Below are 21,168 nucleotides of genomic sequence, written 5' to 3'. Positions count from 1 at the left end.
TTTCAAGCATGCAACTAAGTGGCAGAATACATATTACTTCCCACTTAGATATGCATCACTTCTGACCTTTGCTGGCACCTATAAGATAAGCATCATTGGTTTCCAAGCAAAGGGACGAATGTAAGATTCAAGCAGCAGGAAACTAAGATAAAATTAAGAACCATCTCCTTCACAAGTGCAAACTGTACCTTTCTTGGACATAGTTATGGGTTTAGCTTGGCGTAAGTTTCCACACAGTAAAATTACGGTCTACACAGTTTCTACCTCTAAGCATTTCTCCCCATCCTGCTTGGGAAAGGAAGAAATATTTCATGCTCCTGAAGTGCCACAAACTCAGTTAGAAGAACTTATTTATTTACACAACTGGTATCAAAATGGATAATTATAGTCATGGCCTTTTAATAGACAGACACTATGTTGAGTATATTCTTTCACCTGTAACTGTCTTTATTAAGGACAAAAACTAGTCCCATTCTCATTAATCCAAATCTGACTTTTAGATCTTCTGTACCTAATAAAGGCAGTCATAAAACAAGTTTTCAAGAAGCTAACCTACAAATATTTATACAACTGCCCCACTACCAAGATAAATGCTTTTGAAGAAAGCATAATAGTGATATCAGAAAGTCTCTCATAGGAGTGCTCTGATCATAAAAATGGAAATAAAAGAAGTTTAATTTCTATTGCTTAAAGCTGCTAAAAAAGTACTTCAACCGCAACATCAAAGAGGTACAATTGAAAAAAAAAAATAACTCCACTAACGTATTTTGCCTTTTCCTTTTATTTTGCAGTTCTTATTCTTTCCTCTCAAATGCTGGCAGACGCACTACAGAGCGTTAGCTCCCCCAACTGGCTTTTTCCATCTGCTGTTCCTTCCTTATTTATGATCCAAAACATTTTATTGCAATAATGTTCTTTATAACAGCATTAAAAAGAAATTAAGGTGTTTAATTTTGCAACAATTGGCAGTTACCTAAAAATAAGGCATCTAACCTAGAAGTCATAAAAGTCATCATGTCTTTTAAATTCCAAGAGGCTTCTTAGAGGTGAAGAAGTTCTAAGATAATTTAAACAGGATCTTTTATGCTCTGCGGAGAGGAAATAGCAACACTGAAAAATGTATTCAAGAAATATAATACACTTTGAAGTTTATTTCTTCTGCACAGTGCAGAAAGATAACACAGATCAGAGGCATTGCAGGGAATCTAAATTAAATTATACATCATCCTTATACCACAGATAAAGATATGATAATAACTACTAATTTTCATTTGTTGTGGAAGTAGCAAAGAGGAAATATGTCTACCTTAAGGAATGAACAGTCTGAAGGTAAGATGAAGGAAGGATCACAGGAAATCAGAACAGTTGAGAATATGACCAAACATCACTGAAAAATAAATTTAGGACAAAACTTTCCATTCTATTCCACTCCACATACCCGCATACAGAGTTAAATTCCTGGAAGGTATAGCAACATATCCAAGAATCTGATAGCACTTTGGAAAAAACACAAGAGACCAGTAACAGCCCATCTGGATCTGTCAAAGACCAAACTACACTAATCCGATCTCCCTGCCTTTATGACAGCGCAACAGACCTCAGGGATGGGGAAAAAAGGCAGGTGTCATATTGTGCCAAAAGCCCTTAAAGTCACTCTCATAAGGCGCTTTCACAAGCAAATGACCAAACAGTTCCACTGAACCTCCTATTACCGAGGTGCAAGAACAATTGGAAAAGTCATGCATGGAAGAATTTAACTTAAAACCAGAAGGATTTATTAAGCCAAGTCCCACAATAATTTAATTTTAAACTAAAATAGTATAACTTGATTAGTAGCTCATCCATTAAAACAGGAACAGATTCCATGTTTAAAACACCATAAGGCTGAGAAGACTGCCAGGGCTCCAGAGAAAGGGATCAGAGAAGAGCATCGGATCTAAAACTGAAGCTGTATTTCAGCAGAGACACTGCAAGGTTCTACCTGTGAGCCAACAGAGGAAGAGCTGACTAACAGCACTGATAAAAGCAGTTGTGAGACCTCCTCATCTCCATTCTGAGAGTCACTACATTGTGCCCCTGGGGGCAGCAGGGGAAATGCAAGAATACATGAATTTAATATGCATGTCATCTTAGAACTGGTAATGGTTCAGCTGGAATATTTTCACTAGCTGACACTGCACTTAAAAAACAGATGTTGCCCCATTAAAAAAATGGTAAAACACACACACAGAAATGACAAACCACCACATGCAAAGAAAGGCTAAAAATAAGAAAGCAAAATTGGACTAATCTTATATGTAGAAGGCAAATAGAAAAAGAAAACAAAAACCCCACAGCTTTCTCAATTAGTGGATAGAACAAGAAGAAACAGACTCACGTTCCTGGAAGGCATAATTACGTTTGACATTGCAGAAAAAAGTGTTAAAAGGAAAGAAAAGCAGCAGAATGATGACTGCCACTGTGCGACATGAATGTACAGGTGCTGGGGATTGCGCAAGCAAAGCTGCAAAGTTTCTATGCACAAGGCAAATAAGACAACTGTCATCTCCAAAGTGCTACTGAAAGAGTCAAAGGCAAAAAAAGAAATACATTGCACTTTGAAAGCAATCACAGAACATCCTGGTCCACAGGAATAGAACAGAGACCCTTAAAACAGCCCTCAGAGAGAGACAAAGTCTGACTGGCTAAGATGACCAAGTTTTGTGGCAAGCTTTCACAAGGACTAAGTGGAAAGGAACTGGAAGTTCACTGTCTCTTCCAAATCAACACAAAATGTTATCATTGACCTACAGAGACCTTCAGCTGCACCTGATGAAAGGCCCGATCTTTCACATGTTGTCTAAGAACAAGTGCTGGGTCTTGGACAGTTAAAATCAGGCAAGGTAAAGCAAACAAAAGACAAACTCAGACTGAAGACTTCAAAAGAGATACAATACTTCTGACAGTGTCAAGGAGTAAATGGTGTTCTAAGGAAAAGTACATCTTTGCTACCAGGAGAACATCTAAAAGAGAAAGTGGGAAAGGCAAAACATTGAAAACAAAGAGCTAGTAGCAAAAAAGTATTTTTAACTATCAGGTAAGGGTTGAGACCACAGGTGCAGTGACACCACACACACACAAAAAGAACAAAATTTGAAGAACCGAATCCTATTGCCCTCATCACAGAAAGAGAACAGCTAAGTTAAAAGAAAATAATCAAATCATCCACAGCCACAAGAAAAGAGAAGCATAACTGAGTAGACTAGAAAGTAGTTTCAGTAGAGGAAGAAAAAGCTGTATCTGAGAAACACCAGAAGGACCTGGAGCTGAAGTCAGGACAAAGGAAAAGTAAGCATTTTAACTGGTATGTAGAGTTAATTTAATGATGAAGACTGAACACAATATTGGCAGGAGAGCTCATTACTTCAAGACAGAGAGTGAGTTGTTAAAATTTCTTCAAAATTTAAATCCCGTGGAAAGATTATGAACAGCTTAAGCGCATTATCAATTTCACTGAAGCAGACTACAGCATGGAAGAATCTCACAGAATTTAAAAGCAAAATCGGACATTGTTTCTGCTGAGATTTGTACACAGGAAGCAGGAACCAAGATGCTGAGATGAATAAGTCAGAGGGTTACTTTATGATGGGAGAAGGAGGGCTAGACTGATTTGAGAAACCAGAGACAATAGCAAAATGAGTATCGTAGAATCATAGAATAGCTAGGGTTGGAAGGGACCTTAAAGATCATCCAGTTCCAACCCCCCTGCCATGGAAAGGGACATCCCACTAGACCAGGCTGCCCAAGGCCCCATCCAACCTGGCCTTGAACACCTCCAGAGATGGGGCAGCCACAACTTCCCTGGGCAACCTGTGCCAGTGTCTCACCACTCTCATGGTGAAGAAATTCTTCCTAATGTCCAGTCTAAATCTGCCCCTCTCCAATTTATACGCATTCCAATTCGTTCTGTCCCCACAAGCTTTTATGAATAGCCACTCTCCAGCTTTCCTGTAGGCCCTCTTCATGTACTGAAAGGTCGCTATAAGATCTCCTCTGCGACATCTCTTCTCCGGGCTGAACAACCCCAACAATTAATCACTTCCCTATCCTCCAGGTGCTTTGCAATAGCTTCTAGGATGATCTGTTCCGTGATCTTCCCAGGCACAAGAGGTGAGGCTGACAGGTTGGTAGTTCTCAGGATCGTCTTTTCTACCCTTTTTAAAAATGGACACAACGTTACTCTTCTTCCAGTCACCAGCGACTTCTTCTGGCTGCCATGACTTTTCAAATATCATGGAGAGTGGCTTGGCAACCACATCTGCCAATTCCCTCAGTACTCTGAGATGCATCTCATCAGGTCCCATAGACTTACATATGTTCAGGTTCCTCAGGTGGTCACGAACCTGATCCTCCTCTCTGGTGGGAGGGGGTTTACCCCCCTGGTCACCATCTTGCTGTCCCATGACCCAGGAGGGGTGAGGAGAGCTGTTATCGGTGAAGAATGAGGCAAAAAAGTTGTTAAGTACCTCAGCCTTCTCCTCATCTGATAGAATACGGCAGACCTATTCCAGGAACTAGAAGCTAAAGGCCTCAGAATATGTGGCATTTGCCCAGAAATTAATTAGATAAGTGACAGTTCCTAGATGAAAAGTTTTATGAAAAGACAGTGAAGAGGCAAGTTCTGTTCACTGTCATTTAAGGGAACAGAAGATTCAGAAAAAGGTAGGGAAAAAGTCAAATTCATGGAAAGAAATGTGTTAATAATTAGAGAAATTAACAATTGAGTTAATCGCAAGGAATGAAAAGAAAGATAATTTAGACTTCACCTAGTAGAGTTTCCTTTTAATTACTCCAAATACTAATTAACAGTAACTGGCATGTCAGTTGCCAATCCAGGGGACTTCACTTCTAACTACTGAGCAAAGCTAAGATACCAGTATGACGAGGTAACTTTTGACCTAATTTTTCCTTTAATGCTACAAGGCACAAGTTGGCAGCTATTAGGAGGAAAAAATGTGTAAATAAAGCTCTAAAGAGAATGCTCTCATCACTTTTCCAAAATATTTTAAAACAACTGCTAAAAGAAGCAGAATATATGAGATGTGCCAATTTATATCTCGGAAGCATGCAAAAATCCAACCTAAGATCTAGGATTTACTGTGCCATATGACACGTACAGACACAGCCATGAAGGACAAGGAAAAGATAAGCAGCATGCAGAGCAAAGAATAAATTTATTCAATTTTTATGGCTTCAGATTATCAGCTTACTTCCCCAGTGTTAGGTCCTATAAGACCAAATACATGAACAATAGAAGCTCAACACTTTAATTCAGGAATTTCTAGGAATGGTAATGACCCAGATGCCTTGCAGTTTTCCTCAAACCCATGGATGCATTCAAAGCTTTTCAGTAACACCTTGTGGTAGGTAGCATAAATATTCTGTTTACATCAAAAAGGTTATCAGAGTGTCTAATCGATAAACGAGGATTTATCTCACACTATGAAGGTCTAAAAGTACGATTAAAACAAAAAAACGTAAGTACGGTCGTTTCTTAAGGGCTTCTGATACGGGCACGCATAACCAGCTACAAGAAAAAAGGGAGAAGGACAAGTTAAAAGCTTGGAGTAGGAACAGGGACAAATGAGGAGTGCATAGGTAGCAGGGCATGTGGAAAACCATAGACAACCAGCCTCACCGATATATGACAAGTAGGGGCTTGGGCATACTGTCAACTGACTCGAAACAGGTCTTGTTATTGCAATCCAGCAGAAGTAAACTCAGGCACTCCCAACTTAAGTAAAGGAAAATTCCAGATGCCCACAGCTTGTGGCAAGAAAAATGACTCTCTCATTAAAACCCAAGTGTCACTTAACTGTAAAACCATTTACTTTATATAATTCCTTACTATACTGAAGAACCTAATTTGAGATTAAAATATTTTCTTCAATGACTATAATATTTAAAATATTCACTGTATTTCCCTTTAAATATCTTTAAAATCTATATTAGTGGCTTTTACTGCCAGAAACTGTCAGGCATCATTGCTGTAATTACTCATTTATAGCAAGATTTTAATGCTTTAATCTGCTAAATTAATGTAAATCTCAACTGCACACCTGTGTTTGCATATTCTCTTTGATGGGCTCTGTCACCTTAAATGTCAGCATTTACTTCTCTCAAGTGCTGCTTAAGGACTTCCTGTGCTCTCTATGTGACTGACATTGCACACAGACTACTTAATGTGCCTTGAGAGCTGAAAATTACATGCCATCCATAAAAAGCTTCAGTATTTCTCTGGATGATGACAGCATTGCCCCTTAAAAACCTTTTTTCTTTCCTTTTAATTTTTTAAGTATATAAAGTATAGAATAGACTAATAACATTCTGAAGTAACTTCAGAACCATTCCATGATTCACTGTGATAGAAAACCATTCAACATATAATGGGAAAATACTCTTAAAGTATAGATTAATAATAAGTAAGCTATCAAAACAGGGAGCAGATTAGTATTTCTTGTTCCGTGATAAAGGAGAAACAATTATACAGCAAAATCTCCATCACACGTGTGGATGCTAAAGTGTCAAGAAAGGCAATGTAGCACTTCTCTCCTTCCAGGACAAGGAAACATCAAAGCAGGAAACTCACATCTGAACGTATTCAAAGGCTGACAAAAAAACAGAAGGCTAAATTAACATAAACATATACGACCAGGTGAAAAAGAAGTGAGTCATGGATCCCCGTGTGGTGGTTTTCTTCTTTAAAAAAAGAGCAACCTTAGTTTTGAGGGAAGACTATTAACCAATCTTTCAGCCTCTTCTCCCTGAAGTAGTTCCCCCAAATTTGGTGGATACATACAGGAAGCCACCTATGAAGCATCACATAAAAATATAACATAAAACATTACATAAAGATTACAGAATGAAGTCCAGAAATTGAAGTGTCAAATATAGATAAAAATAAAGTCTACTGAACAAGAGAACTACAGAATTACAGAACAGAAATGTTCCCTTAAGTTCAATGCACTAAACTGAACAACTACATGGGTTTTTTTGCAAGACAGCAGGATTTTAACTACAGCAACATGAAGCAAACGCTATTCAAATTGCCATTTTCCCAGGGAACAGGTAACAGCAAGAGAAATGCCCCACAACTTGCCAGCAATTAGACGACACTGCTCTAAGAAAATTATGTTTTAAATGAGCTAGTAAAAACCTACAATAATATTCTGTCAAAATATTATTTCCTAGTAGTTATTACTGTAGAAGCATCACATAACAAACGCTGCTCACAGCCAAGCCTAACACCTCCCAGGGCAAGCCTCACCACTCCCAGGAAAACACAAAAAGTTCACTTTCTTCAATGCCTTTCTATGCACTGGAAAGGAGGCCGTATTGTAAGTGTCACCTTTGACACCATGGCTCAACCTCAACTTCTTTCAGAGAAAACACAGGCTAAACTCTGAATTGTTTAAGTTTACAATATAGTAATTTTGAGGGGGACGTTATTCCTGAAATGTATATGAATGACTGTTAAGATAGAAATCACCTTCAAAATTGAATGTATTTTAATTTTTAAAAAGATATCTAAAATATTTAAGTGTCTGAACATCACAAATTTTAAATCATTTCTTTTCTAATGCCATACCAACAGCTTTAAAGAAGTTCAGAAAATAAATCAGAAAATAAATTATAGAAATTAAGTAGTCAAGACTACTGGTCTCAGATAATATAAAGCACACCAGGTTGTATTATTTTTGTACTATTTCCAGGCAAAACAGAACTTCATTAACTCACCTTTCCTTCCGACTGCCCCCCCAAAAAAAGTTGAGGTTTGGTGTTCCAATTAAGAGCCCAACACTCATTACACTACACAGAATGATTTAACTGAAAGAAAATAGTTTCACTGCTGTGTCAAATTCTGGGCAAAAATTAAAAGCTGAAGCAGATTATTGTCAGAGATGTTGAATACATCCTCTCAGAAGCTAAGCCCATTGAGATTTTTCAAACTCCTAAGTATCAACAGCAAAATATCAAATATTCCTCATCAGTGTCTCCCTTCCAACCCAAATTATTCTATGATTCTACTCTAGCAAGAAGCCAGGATCTTAAAAGCAGTTAGTAGATTGCAAAGGTTTTAGAGCAAAGTGCACAAATAAAGACATATGTTGGCCAGAACTATTTTCCAGTCATCTGGTGTGAATGGATTGCACGCGCACTTCATGTTAGAATCAAACACAGCCATTGCTTTCTTAACACTGAAACCTTTAAGGTGATTTATCACATAATTCATCACTTACATGTAAAAGAACACAAGGCAATTCTGACCTGAGTGTTACTTGCCCTGATGAACCAATGAGACATAGAAATGCTGTATCTGACAAACATAGACTAGATCTAACCCATCCAGAATCTTGATTAAAAAACACCTCCTATCAGATTCCATAAACCGTTAACTTACCTTTGTAATCACACCTTTTTTCAGTTAAGTGTTGGTTAACTGAAGCAGACTGAGCTTCTCTTGTTGCAGCACAAAATTACATCACTTAATCCTCATTACTGTGGCGTGGACACTATTCCCAAAGTTCAGAACTGCATTTTTATTTTTTAAACAGAATTACTAAAACTATCTCAATGAGGCTGTTAAAAAAATAGGCACATGCAACATAGCACAAATACAGAAAGTCACATACTTACAGCTTCAAAGGATAAGTTAACATGTTCCAGAAATTTCTGTCTTAAAGAGTCAGTTAGTTGATTGAAGCGATATCGCAAGAGATCCATTTCTTGTTGAAGAAACCAACGCCTGAGATCCTCGCTGCAAAGAAATAATCAAAAAAAAAAAAAAAACCCCACGTTTTCTAATTATGCATTCTCTCTTTTTCAATAAACTAGATGTCGAACCTAGTGAATACAGCATTTAACGTAACACCATTTGGTGTGCGACCCACAAACTGAGGAGCTTGGAAGAGAAGTTAGGAAACCTTCAGGAAGGAGCACTCAATCAGAAAAGACTTAGGAAGAGGCAATACACAAAAAGGCATGACTGGAGGTGTTCTGAAAGAACAGAGGTAAATCTCAACATTAAAAATTGTGCTGTGGGTATGAAAACTGTTGGCATCTTTTAAACAGTACTCACCATTTCTTACTTGGCTTAGATAAAAATAACCAAGTCCAGATAACATTTACCTTTTAAAGGACAGCATTTTGTCTGCAGCATGGCACAATATTTCTTCACTGAGCAAGTAAAGTCACAATTAATCTGATGAGGCAAATACATAATGAAGCCTGCTTCTTCTAATTCTCACTTTTGGGCCATTTCCAGCTGAAGGAACACATGTACATCTCAGATACTATAACAACAGCGCTCTATGCTAGGCAGCAAATAGCCTGGAAGCAGGCAAAAGGAATATAAGAGAAAATGAACTTGAGTGAGGAACACAAATAGAACATTTAGCACTTAGACAAAAGCGCAAAAGGGGTTTAGCAACTGCAGGTGAGCAAGTAGGAGAATAAATAAGAACACAGGGACAGGAGTCAATAGACAGCACAAAAGAAAAACAACACTGAAGCCAGTCTCTAAGTACTCATATCACTTTTTCCTCAACACTTAGATTTCCAGGCATCAGTACATTACTCAAAGCTATAACAAGTAGGTAGCTAAATACTAGTAACAAAAGCCACCCTGTACCTACAAGCACAGAATGCAGATGACACCGTATCTCGCTATCACTGAGCATTCTTTCAAACTGTTCCAAAAGCTACACTCTGGGCTACTGCCATGACAATTCACAGAGCACAGAAATACTGCAGTCTTACGTGTTCTTCCTGCAATATTTAAACATGTTCTCCCATAGGAGACCAGCAAATTAAAACAGAGTTTTAGTGATTTTGTTGACAAAACCTCTGCTTGAAATACGGCTTGGAGAAAAGTAATTATTATTCCAATTATAATTCCAGACGGAAGGGCTCTGTTAAGGTGCTTTGTCAAGTATAACCCTGCAGACAGTTTCGGTGCTTGGGATGTATTAATAATCTGTGGAACTTTAAAGGGAAGTTAATGCCTTTACAATTGATCTTCTGCAGTTCTGTGATTGTCTTGGATAGTAACAAAATCCTAGAATGTGACAATTTTACTCTTTTCCTAATTCACCAGCTTTACACTGCATTTGTTTCCTAAGCCAAAAAAAAAATAGTTACTTTGGCGGCCAGCCAGCCTCTTGTTCTTTGGTTCCTTCAGGATCTACGACTGTAATCTCGTCTTCACGTTTAGCTTACCAAAACAGAAAGTATTTCTGTTATCTCTCATAAAATACACATACCTACCTGGATTCTTCCTCCAGCTGACAAACCAGCTGATAAACTGGCTTATGTTACCGTATGTGTCCAGCACATACTTTAAAACTGACTTCCCTAGGAACGTCACCATTACGGCATTATTTATGTTCACTTTTTCCTTATGGCTTCAGAAAATTTTACATCATTTCTAAACTGAACCAGCATATTTCTTATGACGCATCAAGACAGAAGTACTTTAAAAAGACGTGAAAAGGCTCCTCACTCTGGAATATAAGACAATTAAAGTTCAGTTACCAACAACTTAACATTAACTTGCGAAAAGCCTGAGTGTGGGCCAGAGCTCTCTTTTACTTGACAACCAACATGAGAAGATTCCTTAGAGATTACGTTAATTCCTCAGAGTTTATAGGTAGCCAGCATGGAGAACATGACTACAGAAAGCACACAGGAGTAAACGCCAGGCAATGTAAGAGGCAGCAATTTCAGCACACAAATCTAATTTATCACATAAAATAACCTGCAGAAGTAGAGAAAAGGCCTTGCTAAGTTTGATAAAGAATGTGGGTCTCTGTTTCGCGACACAGATGACAAACAAAAAAAGGGCACAAAAGTATGTTTCAAAGTTTCCTGAACAGAACGGGGAGTTTCACATTCAGAGGAGAGGCAAGAATTATCTTCTTCTATCTTATCTATAAGAAAAGTGAAGATTATGCTCCTGTGACTTCCAAGATTCTTCATGGCTAATCTGAAAACGTGAAGAGAGATGCAAAAGAGAAGTAGAAATGCATTGTCGTGGCCAACAGGCAAGTAAAATTCTCTTTAAAGCTGTGTTTGCCATGAAAGTGAATTAAACAAGATTATACTATTTCCTGGTTCCGACAAGAGGTCTGAAAGAAGAGTATGGATGAGACTGTTCCCTCAAGACTGTACATGCCATATCTTAGAACAGTAGATGGGAATAAGCTTTAAAGTCTTGGATTTCAGAAGGCAGAAGGACAGCCAAGAGATGAGATTACTTTACAAATTTAACTGACAAGCATGGTGGAGCTGGGCATTTCAGAGCATGCAAAAACCAAAGCAAAACAATCCAATCTATAAGTGAGGACAGATGTAGACTACACAAAAAAGCTGATGTAAACTTGTACCCCTGGGTGGCACTGTTGGTCAACTGAAAATGTAAGAAGGTGGTGTTTTGAGGAAGGTGCCTGTTTTAGAGCACAGAAATATCTCATCCCTGAAATAGCTTCTTTTCAAGATAGAATGAAAAATGCTGGGGACAGTGCTTAAAATGCTATTTTCCATTTTACGAGTAAGCATTAAGTCCATCTTTTCAAAGAAACACAAAAGCTAGTTTAAGTGGAAACTGATTATCAAGCTGCTTGGTTGACATGCTGCATCAAACTGTCTGTATATAAATGGGAACACAAAAATACATTTGTAAGTAGTTTAAAGAGTGCCCTGGAGCTCTATCCAAGGACCTTCCTCCCTATTAAGGGGTCTTTGCCCCTAACAAAGACAGGCTCTTTATTGCTGATTCTGTGGCCTGGAACAGATTGTATTAATTTCTGCACAGTGGCTCACCTTCAACAAGCTGCCCACCTCTGCCTTGCCTACAGCCTAACTCTTATGATATTGCCCTGAAACACAGGGTTTGAGACATATCTCTCATTTATTTCCTAAGCAAGCACTGCAGTCAAATACGCCCTCATGCAAACAGCAAGGGAAACCAAACTGACTATTCAAAATGCCACTAGCTGCATAATAAGAAACACTAAGTTTTCAGGGGCTTTTTAGTACCAGGATATTTAAGGGTACTGCATTTTAGGGCATTCTGGTAGAAACTAGTAATACAGGTAATGCAAGATGTTTTCTTGTAAAAATCAGCAGGACCAGTATGACTAACGGAGTTTACAACAACATATACAACATAAGCTTTAGAAAGAACTGAATATTACGTTTGTTATTCATAGTCACAAATAGTACACGTAGAATAGAGAAGGGCAGCAGGGATTTCAATTGTCATTCTGTTGTTCAACTCACTCCCTTCTTTTAGGGCTCTAAACTATACTATCAGAGTCACTGCAGTGAAGGCTGCTATTGACCTCGACACCCACAACCTGTTCCTCATTGTACATACATCACAGATCCAGCTGGCTCATCGATTACATACATCAACAAACTGTCTTCATTACAGCCCAGATGTCTTTTGTAAGGGCAACATGATCAGATGGGAATAATCCAGAAGATATCAGAGTGGTTTAAGTCACCCAGAGCCTGTCACAGTGAGATTTCCTCCACGTGGAGACCTTGAGGCCTCTGCTACTTCCTATCTTATCAGATGGTCAGTAGTAGGCACTTACCATGTTGTTAGCCACACTTTGGTCTCTTCTCCAACACTTGCCCTAAACTCTCAGCAGCCTCCTGACCTGTTCCAAGGAAAAGCCCCATCCCTTCCAGCTGCCTATCTTTGCCTAGAGCACAATCCCTCCCATTCACTTTCCCAGTTTGTTCTTGCTTATGAATCTGTACCCACCCATCCACAGCAGCACTTCAGTCATGTCAGGTATCACAGTATCATAATATGTACTCTACCACACTCACCTCACTTAAGCAAACAAAACTTCAACTTAAAGGGCAAGTTAATTAACAATTCAAATCAGAACACACTTCATATTTGCCAGTTTTAATTCTAAAAAAAGACTGCAATGGCAAAGAGTCAGGAGTTCACACTGATGAATAACAAAGCACTGACAACCTCTATAATTTTATCCAAAAACTACTGCTGAAGCAAAAAGAATACCTTTGACAAGACAAACTTTGTACTTCAGATTTCACATGACAAAAAAATTGCAGTGAACCATCCAAGGCAATGAATTTGGACGAAAAGCAGAATCGCTAGAGGAAACCTCAAACTCAGATGGCATTTTTAGTTTGCCAGAAACAAGGCTCTCTCTTTAGACAACAATACGAAGCCTATTTACATAGTCAGGTCCTTGACAAGTAGTCAACAGTTTAAGTTAAACTATCAATCACGTAGCATGCCCGACAGTTCAGGTTGAAGTCAGGTTCCTAGCAAAAAAAATCTCTGTCTGAGCCTACCTACTTACTAGACATGCAACTCTAAAATAGCTGTAATGTCTATAATAAAGCAATGTAGTATCTGTATACATTTAAAATTAATAACAAGAGTAGAGCATAATCCAAAAAGTACTTACGTCTGACAGTAAGCAAGGCGTAATATGAAATGAGAGATATGGTCTTTTCGTCTTGCCTCATAATCGTCCTCTGCCAAAGCCTGCAGAACATATTATTAAAATTATTCCAGAGAAATAATCTCTTCCAGATTAAAAATCCACATTCAATTTATCATTGCTGTTCCACAGTGCATCAATAGTCATCTTTAAAACAATAAATGCAAGACTACTAAAGAAGGGGATGGTCCTAAAGAGAAAGACTTATATACTCTCAAAGAAGAACTACATCTCTGACAAAATGACAGAATTTAAGTTTTAGGAATAGTATTTCCTCACCTCTACTTTTATTCAGAATTCTAGAAAATTGCAAAGAAAATAAAAGCACAAGAGATTTCTCTTTTTTTCTTTTTTACTTACTTTGTAGGGAAATTTGAGTTTCCGGAGCTCAGCCTCCAGCTTAGCTTTGTATGAATCGTTCCCTCTTGCATAGGTCACACCAAGGCTTTCAACTACTTTGAGCACTAGGGAAAAAAAAAAGAATAAGTCTGTGTTAGAGACCACACATAGCACAAACGTGCTGAGAGACATGTACAAACTGTGGCATGGCCAAGGGAATTGCTTTTAGTGGTCTGAGGAGAAAAAAGGTAGGAAATCTGGGGGATAAGGTGTGGCCCACAAGTCCTGAACAGTTTGCCCAGCTCCAGGATCCATACAGTCAACAGGGAAATGGAACGGCTAACTGATGGATCAGTCTCCAAACACCGATTTCCCCTGTAAGGACAGAAACCTTGGATTCACTGTTTTTCAGGAGTTCAGGGATCCTTTTCTCCCACCACAGGGGTCCAAACTGCTTTACTGAGAGACATTAAATATGTCACAACACCTAGAAAATGAAACGTGCTCAGAAAAAACACCAGTGTAAACCAAACTATACAGTCCTGGCTGCTGTGCACCACTCACAGCTCTCTCAAATAGCTAAAGCTTTTCTTTAAAGGGGGCTCATTTCAGCAAGAACAGGCAGACAGTTCACCTTAATAACAGACAGAAGAGCATCAAAGCCTGCCCAAATTACACACATCCATGACAGGAAGAATCAAAACCTTGGAAAGGAGGGGAGGAGGGGACATGGATGGGGGGACAGAGAACACTACTCACGCCTCAGGCGGTCGATGGCAAAGCTCTCAAACTCCACCAGTGAGATGTTTTCCGTGGGGGGGTCCACGTAGAACTGCAGGCTGTGAGGATACTGATGCCGCCGGTCTCCCGCCAGCCAGGAATGCTTCAGCCTTGCTCGGCTACTGGAGAACTCCATCTCCACCAGTGATGGGCCTGAGGATGACACAGGTGCTCAGCCACAACACAGGCAGCATGAGGGAGAAAAGCTGGCAGTGGCCACAGATGAAGCCCCTCTCCTCCCAGAGAGATCCATCCCCCTCGCTCCCATAGCAGCCCTCCCCACACCGAGACAAGAAGTAGTTACTGCACAAGAAGTGGAATAACTTTTACTTAAGCTGGAGTTAAGTTTCATCTGAGTAATTGTATTTTTTTGGAAGTTAGACAGAATGTCCCACTGATAGCATGTTTTCATAGAATTATAGAATGGTTTGGCTTGGAAGGGACCTTACAGATCATCTAGTTCCAACCCCCTGCCACGGGCAGGGACACCTCTCACTAGATCAGGCTGCCTGAGGCCCCATCCAACCCAGCCTTGGGCACCTCCAGGGATGGGGCAGCCACAACTTTCCTCGGCAACCTGTGCCAGTGTTTTCTTTCAAACAGTGTTTCTCCAGACACCGTTCATCATTTTGGAAATGCTAATGCTTTTTGTCCAGTATGATCTGAGCTGAACAGATGTATCTTATTCTGTAATCACCTGTATGCATGAAGAAGAGAAGGCTCCCAGGAGACCTTACAGCGACCTTCCAGTACCTGAAGGAGGCCTATAGGAAAGCTGGGGAGGGAACGTTTACAAAGGCTTGTGGTGATAGGACAAGGGATGATGGGCATAAATTGGAGAGGGGCAGATTTATACTAGACATCAGGAAGAATTTCTTCGCCTTGAGAGTGGTGAGGCACTGGCACAGGTTGCCCAGGGAAGCTGTGGCTGCCCCATCCCTGGAGGTGTTCAAGGCCAGATTGGATGGAGCCTTGGGCAGCCTGATCCAGTGGGAGAGCTCAGATAGAGAGCTGGCTCCAAAGCTCCAAATTAGCAAGAGGTTTGACTGTTGTGAAGTTCAGAATTACGTTTATTAAAACTAAGCCTTGGCAAGTAACAGAATATGCATATGATTTCCGGAAAAATTTATCCATATGCATGTAAGTGAGAAATACATTCTGTAACAGCATTTGTTTCATTACCCGTGATTGACAGAGATCACTGCCTGGTGTTGCCCAGGCCTAATAAAAAGTGCTTGCTTTCTAATACCCCAAAAGGAGTCTTAAACGAGAGTTTATTCGGTAGCATTTTCAGTATCCAGCCCTCCCCAACCCAGAGAAACCCCCTCTCGTTCTCATCGCCCCACAACTATCAGGGAAGCCCCCCCCCAGGCTCCCATCACTTCCCATTCCCGAAGAACCGCTCCCTCTTGCTTCCCATCGCCCTCCCCTCCCGGAGATCCCCCACCTGCAGCCGCGCACGGCCAGAGCGCCCCAGTTTCCCGCGCTCGGCCCGCCCCACCCACTTCCGCCGCGCCACGCTCACTTCCGCCCTGCCCCTCTCCCGCCGCTGCGCCCCGCCTCCCCTCGCTCCCACCCCGGCGGGGGCTGGTGCCCACAGCCAACATGGCGGCGCAGGCTTCGGACGTGCGTGTGCGGCGGCCACTCTAGCCCCCTGAGAGCTCTGTGGTGCCCGACCCGCCCTACTCAGATTCCCAGACAGGCTGGAGGAGTGGGGTTGTGGGAATCTCTTGAGGTTCAACGAGGCCAAGTGCAATATCCTACACCTGGGTCGGGACAACCCCGTTTTCAGTACAGGATGAGGGATGATGTGACTGAGATAACCCCTGCAGAGAAGGACTTGGGGTGCTGGGGGATGAGAAGTTCGACATGAGCCGGCAATGTGCGTTCACAGCCGAGAAGGCCAACCGTGTCCTGGGCTGCATCCAAAGCAGCGTGGCCAGCAGGGCGAGGGAGGGGATTCTGCCCCTCTGTTCCTCTCTTGGGAGACGTCATCCGGAGTATTGTGTCCAGTTCTGCAATCCTCAATGTAAGAAAGAGATGGAACTGTTGGAACAGGTTCAGAGGAGGGCTACAAGGATGATCAGAGGGCTGGAGCACCTTCCATATGAGGACAGGCTGAGAGAGTTGGGGTTGTCCAGCCTGGAGAAGAAAAGGCTCCGAGGAAAATTTATAGCAGCCTTCCAGTACCTGAAGGGGCTACAATAAAGTTGGGTAGGGACTTCTTACAAAGGCACAGACTGATAGGACTAGGGGCAATGGCTATAAATTGGAGGGAGGAAAATTTAGATCAGACATAAGGAAGAATTTCTTCACCATGAGAGTGGTGAGGCACTGGCACAGGTTGCCCAGGGAAGTTATGGCTGCCCCATCCCTGGAGATGGAGCTGTTGGAATGGGTCCAGAGGAGGGCTACAAAGATGATGGGAGTGCTGGAGCACCTTTCATACGAGGACAGGCTGAGAGAGTTGGGTGAAGATGGGGAAGCTGTGGCTGCCCCATCGCTGGAGATGTTCAAGGCCAGGTTGGATGGACCTTTGGCAGCCTGATCCAGTGGCAGGTGTCACTGCCCATGGCAGGGGGGTTGGAACTGGATGATCTTTAAGGTCTCTTCCAACCCAAACTGTTCTATGATTCTGTGATAGAATGGGCCCTTTTGAATGGTCTTTTTTTTTGACAGTGTTTCGTAGAATCATAGAATCACTAGGTTGGAAAAGACCTCTTGAATTACCATGTCCAACCATTCATATCAGCCATTCCTATTTGATGTGCTGTAACTGAAAGAAGAAATGCATTGTTATAAGTTGCTGACCTATAATATATTTGAATATTATGTATAGGTTTTGTGATTTTTAGAACCAAAATATAAAATTAACTTGAATAATAACTTTTAGCCTGCCTGTACCTGGATACTTAAATAAGAAATTTTAATAAGGCTGCAATTAGAAAGAATGGGAAAGAAAATGACTGTATTTAATTAAGCCGGATGACAGGGACTAGTGCATTTGATAAATGGCAATTGTCTAAGCTTGTGTATCTTATATGTGCTTTGAGCTAAAGTAGATGTGTAGCTAAAAGAAGACCCATTTTACAAAGAACAGACATCCTGTAAGATAAGATAAGGAAGCAGGGAAGTCACATTGTTGCACTGGCAGAAAAGGACTGGTTTTTTACAGTTTTGGGCTGCACTCAATATCTTTTTATATATTTATAAATATAAATGTTTAACCAAATGTTTAACCAAAGCAATTTTATATCAATTTATATATATATATCTAAAAGGAACTTTAACCCAAAACAACTTTTTTTCAAATCATCTCTGTGCAGAAACTCTGCACAGTTTCTCCCCTTCTCCATCTGGCTGCTACACGAGTTGCATGGAGGTAGCAATGCATCTGCCAAAATCCACCTAGAGTTAGAAGAAAGCAGAGTTTTGCCTTTGACCAGTGTTAATACCCAAGAGATCTTACTGACACCATCCAGGGCAGGGCAAGGAGTAAGATAAGAGTTTGCACGTTTGCTCTGAGTGCTGTACCCAGCCTGAACCAGAGCAGGGGAAAGGTGACAGTGCTGAGGAGCACTCCACAGAAACCAGCAATGCCTTTAATTTTAATTTGATATCAATTCATGCATAGGGTTTGGCACATAAGCAGTACCACACTTTTCAAACCATGGTATGCGGTTTGTTGTCCATCACCACTCCTTCTACTTGAACCATGTCCTGCTGATATTTTAACAGGTCAGCAGTTAGGTCAACATCTGCCATTTTCCTTCTTTTTTGTTTTACTACTGTTTTTTTTTCTCTTTAATGCTGAATAGTGATCCTCGGATTGTCTGCAATTATGTGAAGACCTACCCTGTTTTTTTTATTTCAGTTGACTATTTACACTAACAGCATTGCAAAAAGTCATAAAATTGCTTCAGCAGAAATTAAGAAGCAAAATTAACATCTATATTACTAGACTCAAATAAATCCTGAAATGCAAAACCTTATAAGGGGTTTGTCAGCCCTTTTACACAACAATAATTTTCTTAGGAAAGGAAAATGGACAAACGAGTGGAAAGTTATCACCTTAGGGGAAAACTCCCCAAATTTCATAACCGAAAGTTTCTTACGGATGCAGTTATTGAGGCCAATAGATGGTAAAATGTCTCACAATAGTATTTTGGTTACTTTTTTTCCTGTGTGTATTTTCATTACTTCCAGAGTAACATTACCAGTAGGGTCTGATTTTTTAAGTATTTTTTTCAAGAGAACCGTTTATGTTACAACAGCCTACCTCACAAATGTTTTACAACAACCTCCATATGGTCAGCTGTCAAACTGTCCCCACCATCCCATACAAACCCAGTCCAATTCAGCACACCTCGAATGTTCTCCTACTTAATTAACAAAAGAACTAAAAGCCTTATTTGCATTAAATATATATCATTGCAGTTTCTACTCCCACTTTTGTTATACTAACTAGCAGAGTGCCTGATGCTAGTCTGTCAGAGCCCAGTTCTTCTCTACTTGCATAACTGCAAGTGCTAATAAAAGGGTAAATGTGATGATGCCAATAGCTAGTCTGTCTTTCAAGCTGCCTCATTCAACTATCATGGGGTGTTTGTATCTCTACGGATGGCAGAGATTAGCACAAAAAGTTCCTTCTGTGCTTCCAGCTCTTACTTTTAGTTTACTCACAATCTTATTTACTGCATGTATCATCAACTTGATTAAATTCTTATGTAATTCAGTCTTCATATATATTGTCTTCATCGTATGCTTTCTGGATGTTTTCACCTCTTAAAATGTTCTTCCTGAATATTGTTTAAACTTTTGTTTATTCAGAATATTTATTTATAGATTTTTCCATCATTTAACTCAATTTTTTTACTGATCTCGCTTTTCTGGAAGTCTTGACTGGTTTACAGTTTCCATGTGGTTTTGTGCCTTTGCTAGCTCTGCTTCTCTTTGTATGTCTGTTTTGCAGTTCTCTTCTCAATGCTTTTTATTTCTCCTTTAAATACTTGTTATCCAGGTTATATTGAGGGGTTTTTTTCTGACCACAGTGCAGAGGTACCTCTGTACTTACTATAAATAGCAGAGTAAATGTTCTGAGCTGGCCTTTAAATTCCTGCAGGCTCAGAAGTGAGTAAAGCATGAATCATGTGGTGAAAAGAGGTTCAGGGGGCTATTGTAGTTGGCATGCACTCTCAGTCTTTCAGTCTTGATTTATTTAAGTGAGGAGTGATGATGGTCACATCCCTTGTGACGCTCTATGTCTCCCTGGTTCCACTCATATAGGGTTTTATATCCTGGATTTCTTCCCCAAGTTCCCTGTCCAAGACTCAAGTACACAGGCAGAGAAAATCTAGATATATCTTCACAATCTTCTTAAATTTATCCTGACAGGTATGTCTATCAACCACCTCTGCCTCTCCCTGCGTGCTTCTTCTTCAGTATGTTTAGGCTGCAGTAGCTAATATACTTGTTGTATCCTTGCTCTGTTGTATCTCATATTTTTGATTACTTAGCATCATTTTTCAGGCTACATATCAAGAAATAATCTCCTCTATCCCTGTGCTAGGCGTCTCCGGAAGGAGGCTACTCTTGGACTCTGTTCCATGTGCTTTGAATAACTATCTGCCATGCTGTGGGCCTGGGTGGTGGAGGTCTGTTTTGGTTTGGTTTTGTTTTAGTCTTTTAAATCTTCCTCTAATAACTTCTTAGCATTCAATCAAGGTTAGAGGGCGAGGTTGGAGCCTAAAGATAAGAAGAATTCACACATTTGAGAAATTGTAAACTGGGTAAAGGGAAGGGAGAAGGAGATATTCAAATTGCTTCCATGGGAAAGAAGAGTGGAATTCAGCCTCTTTTGTGTGAAACAGCAGCAACCAGCCAGTAAACACAAACATCCTAGATGATCAGTAAATACAGCTTGAGCTCAGCCCCTGCTCCATCGTCTCCAAACAAACAGCAGGGGAAGGCTTGAACTATCAAGCATCAGGACTAAGAAAGTAGAATTTATTCCTACACTTATATTCTGATGCTCAAGGACCGCCTTCTTTTTCCTAATGTATCTATATTTAGCGTATTTAGATTGTGAGCTTCTGAAACATGCAAGAAGTTTTTCAGTCTGTCCATCTGTACAAATACGATTGTTTTATTTTCTTGGAAATTATTACCACTAAACTAACTTAGAAGAAGAAAATGGGTTTGTTACATATTACATTTAAGATTTGCTGCATATCTAATACTTTCTTGAGATCAACTGAATTTCTACCTGTATAGCAGTAAAGGATCCTTTCTTATTAAGTAATCTGTAGTTCTTTTAATAGAAGGATTTCTTCAACACCAGAAGTACTACTATCCAGCATGAAAACTAGACATAGCTATGTATCTCAGAGTTTAATCTTTTTTTAACCATATAAAGGATTACTTGTCAGGATTCAGAACGATGCAAAAAAGATTTAAAATATTTTTTATGAGGAAAAGCTCTTATTGTCTGAAAACTTTAAAATACTATTCAGTCTCCATT

At 40.1% G+C, this 21,168-nt stretch overlaps 1 protein-coding gene across 1 annotated transcript in view; it reads right to left on the bottom strand.

The window, feature by feature from the left end:
* Positions 1-16,152, bottom strand: part of PRIM2 (DNA primase subunit 2) — a 130,985-nt gene extending 114,833 nt beyond the window's left edge. The window contains exons 1-5 of the mRNA XM_054063146.1: positions 16,096-16,152; positions 14,628-14,801; positions 13,890-13,993; positions 13,494-13,573; positions 8,677-8,797 (exon numbers count right to left, since the gene is read on the bottom strand). Coding sequence (XP_053919121.1) covers positions 8,677-8,797; positions 13,494-13,573; positions 13,890-13,993; positions 14,628-14,784 — 462 coding nt within the window. The 5' untranslated portion in view covers positions 14,785-14,801; positions 16,096-16,152. The remainder of the gene's footprint in view (positions 1-8,676; positions 8,798-13,493; positions 13,574-13,889; positions 13,994-14,627; positions 14,802-16,095) is intronic.
* Between the last annotated feature and the right edge of the window lie 5,016 nt (positions 16,153-21,168).

This window comes from Cuculus canorus, chromosome 3, assembly GCF_017976375.1.
Source record: "Cuculus canorus isolate bCucCan1 chromosome 3, bCucCan1.pri, whole genome shotgun sequence".
NCBI classification, from domain to species: domain Eukaryota; kingdom Metazoa; phylum Chordata; class Aves; order Cuculiformes; family Cuculidae; genus Cuculus; species Cuculus canorus.
This window is presented reverse-complemented; position numbering and strand designations above follow the sequence as displayed.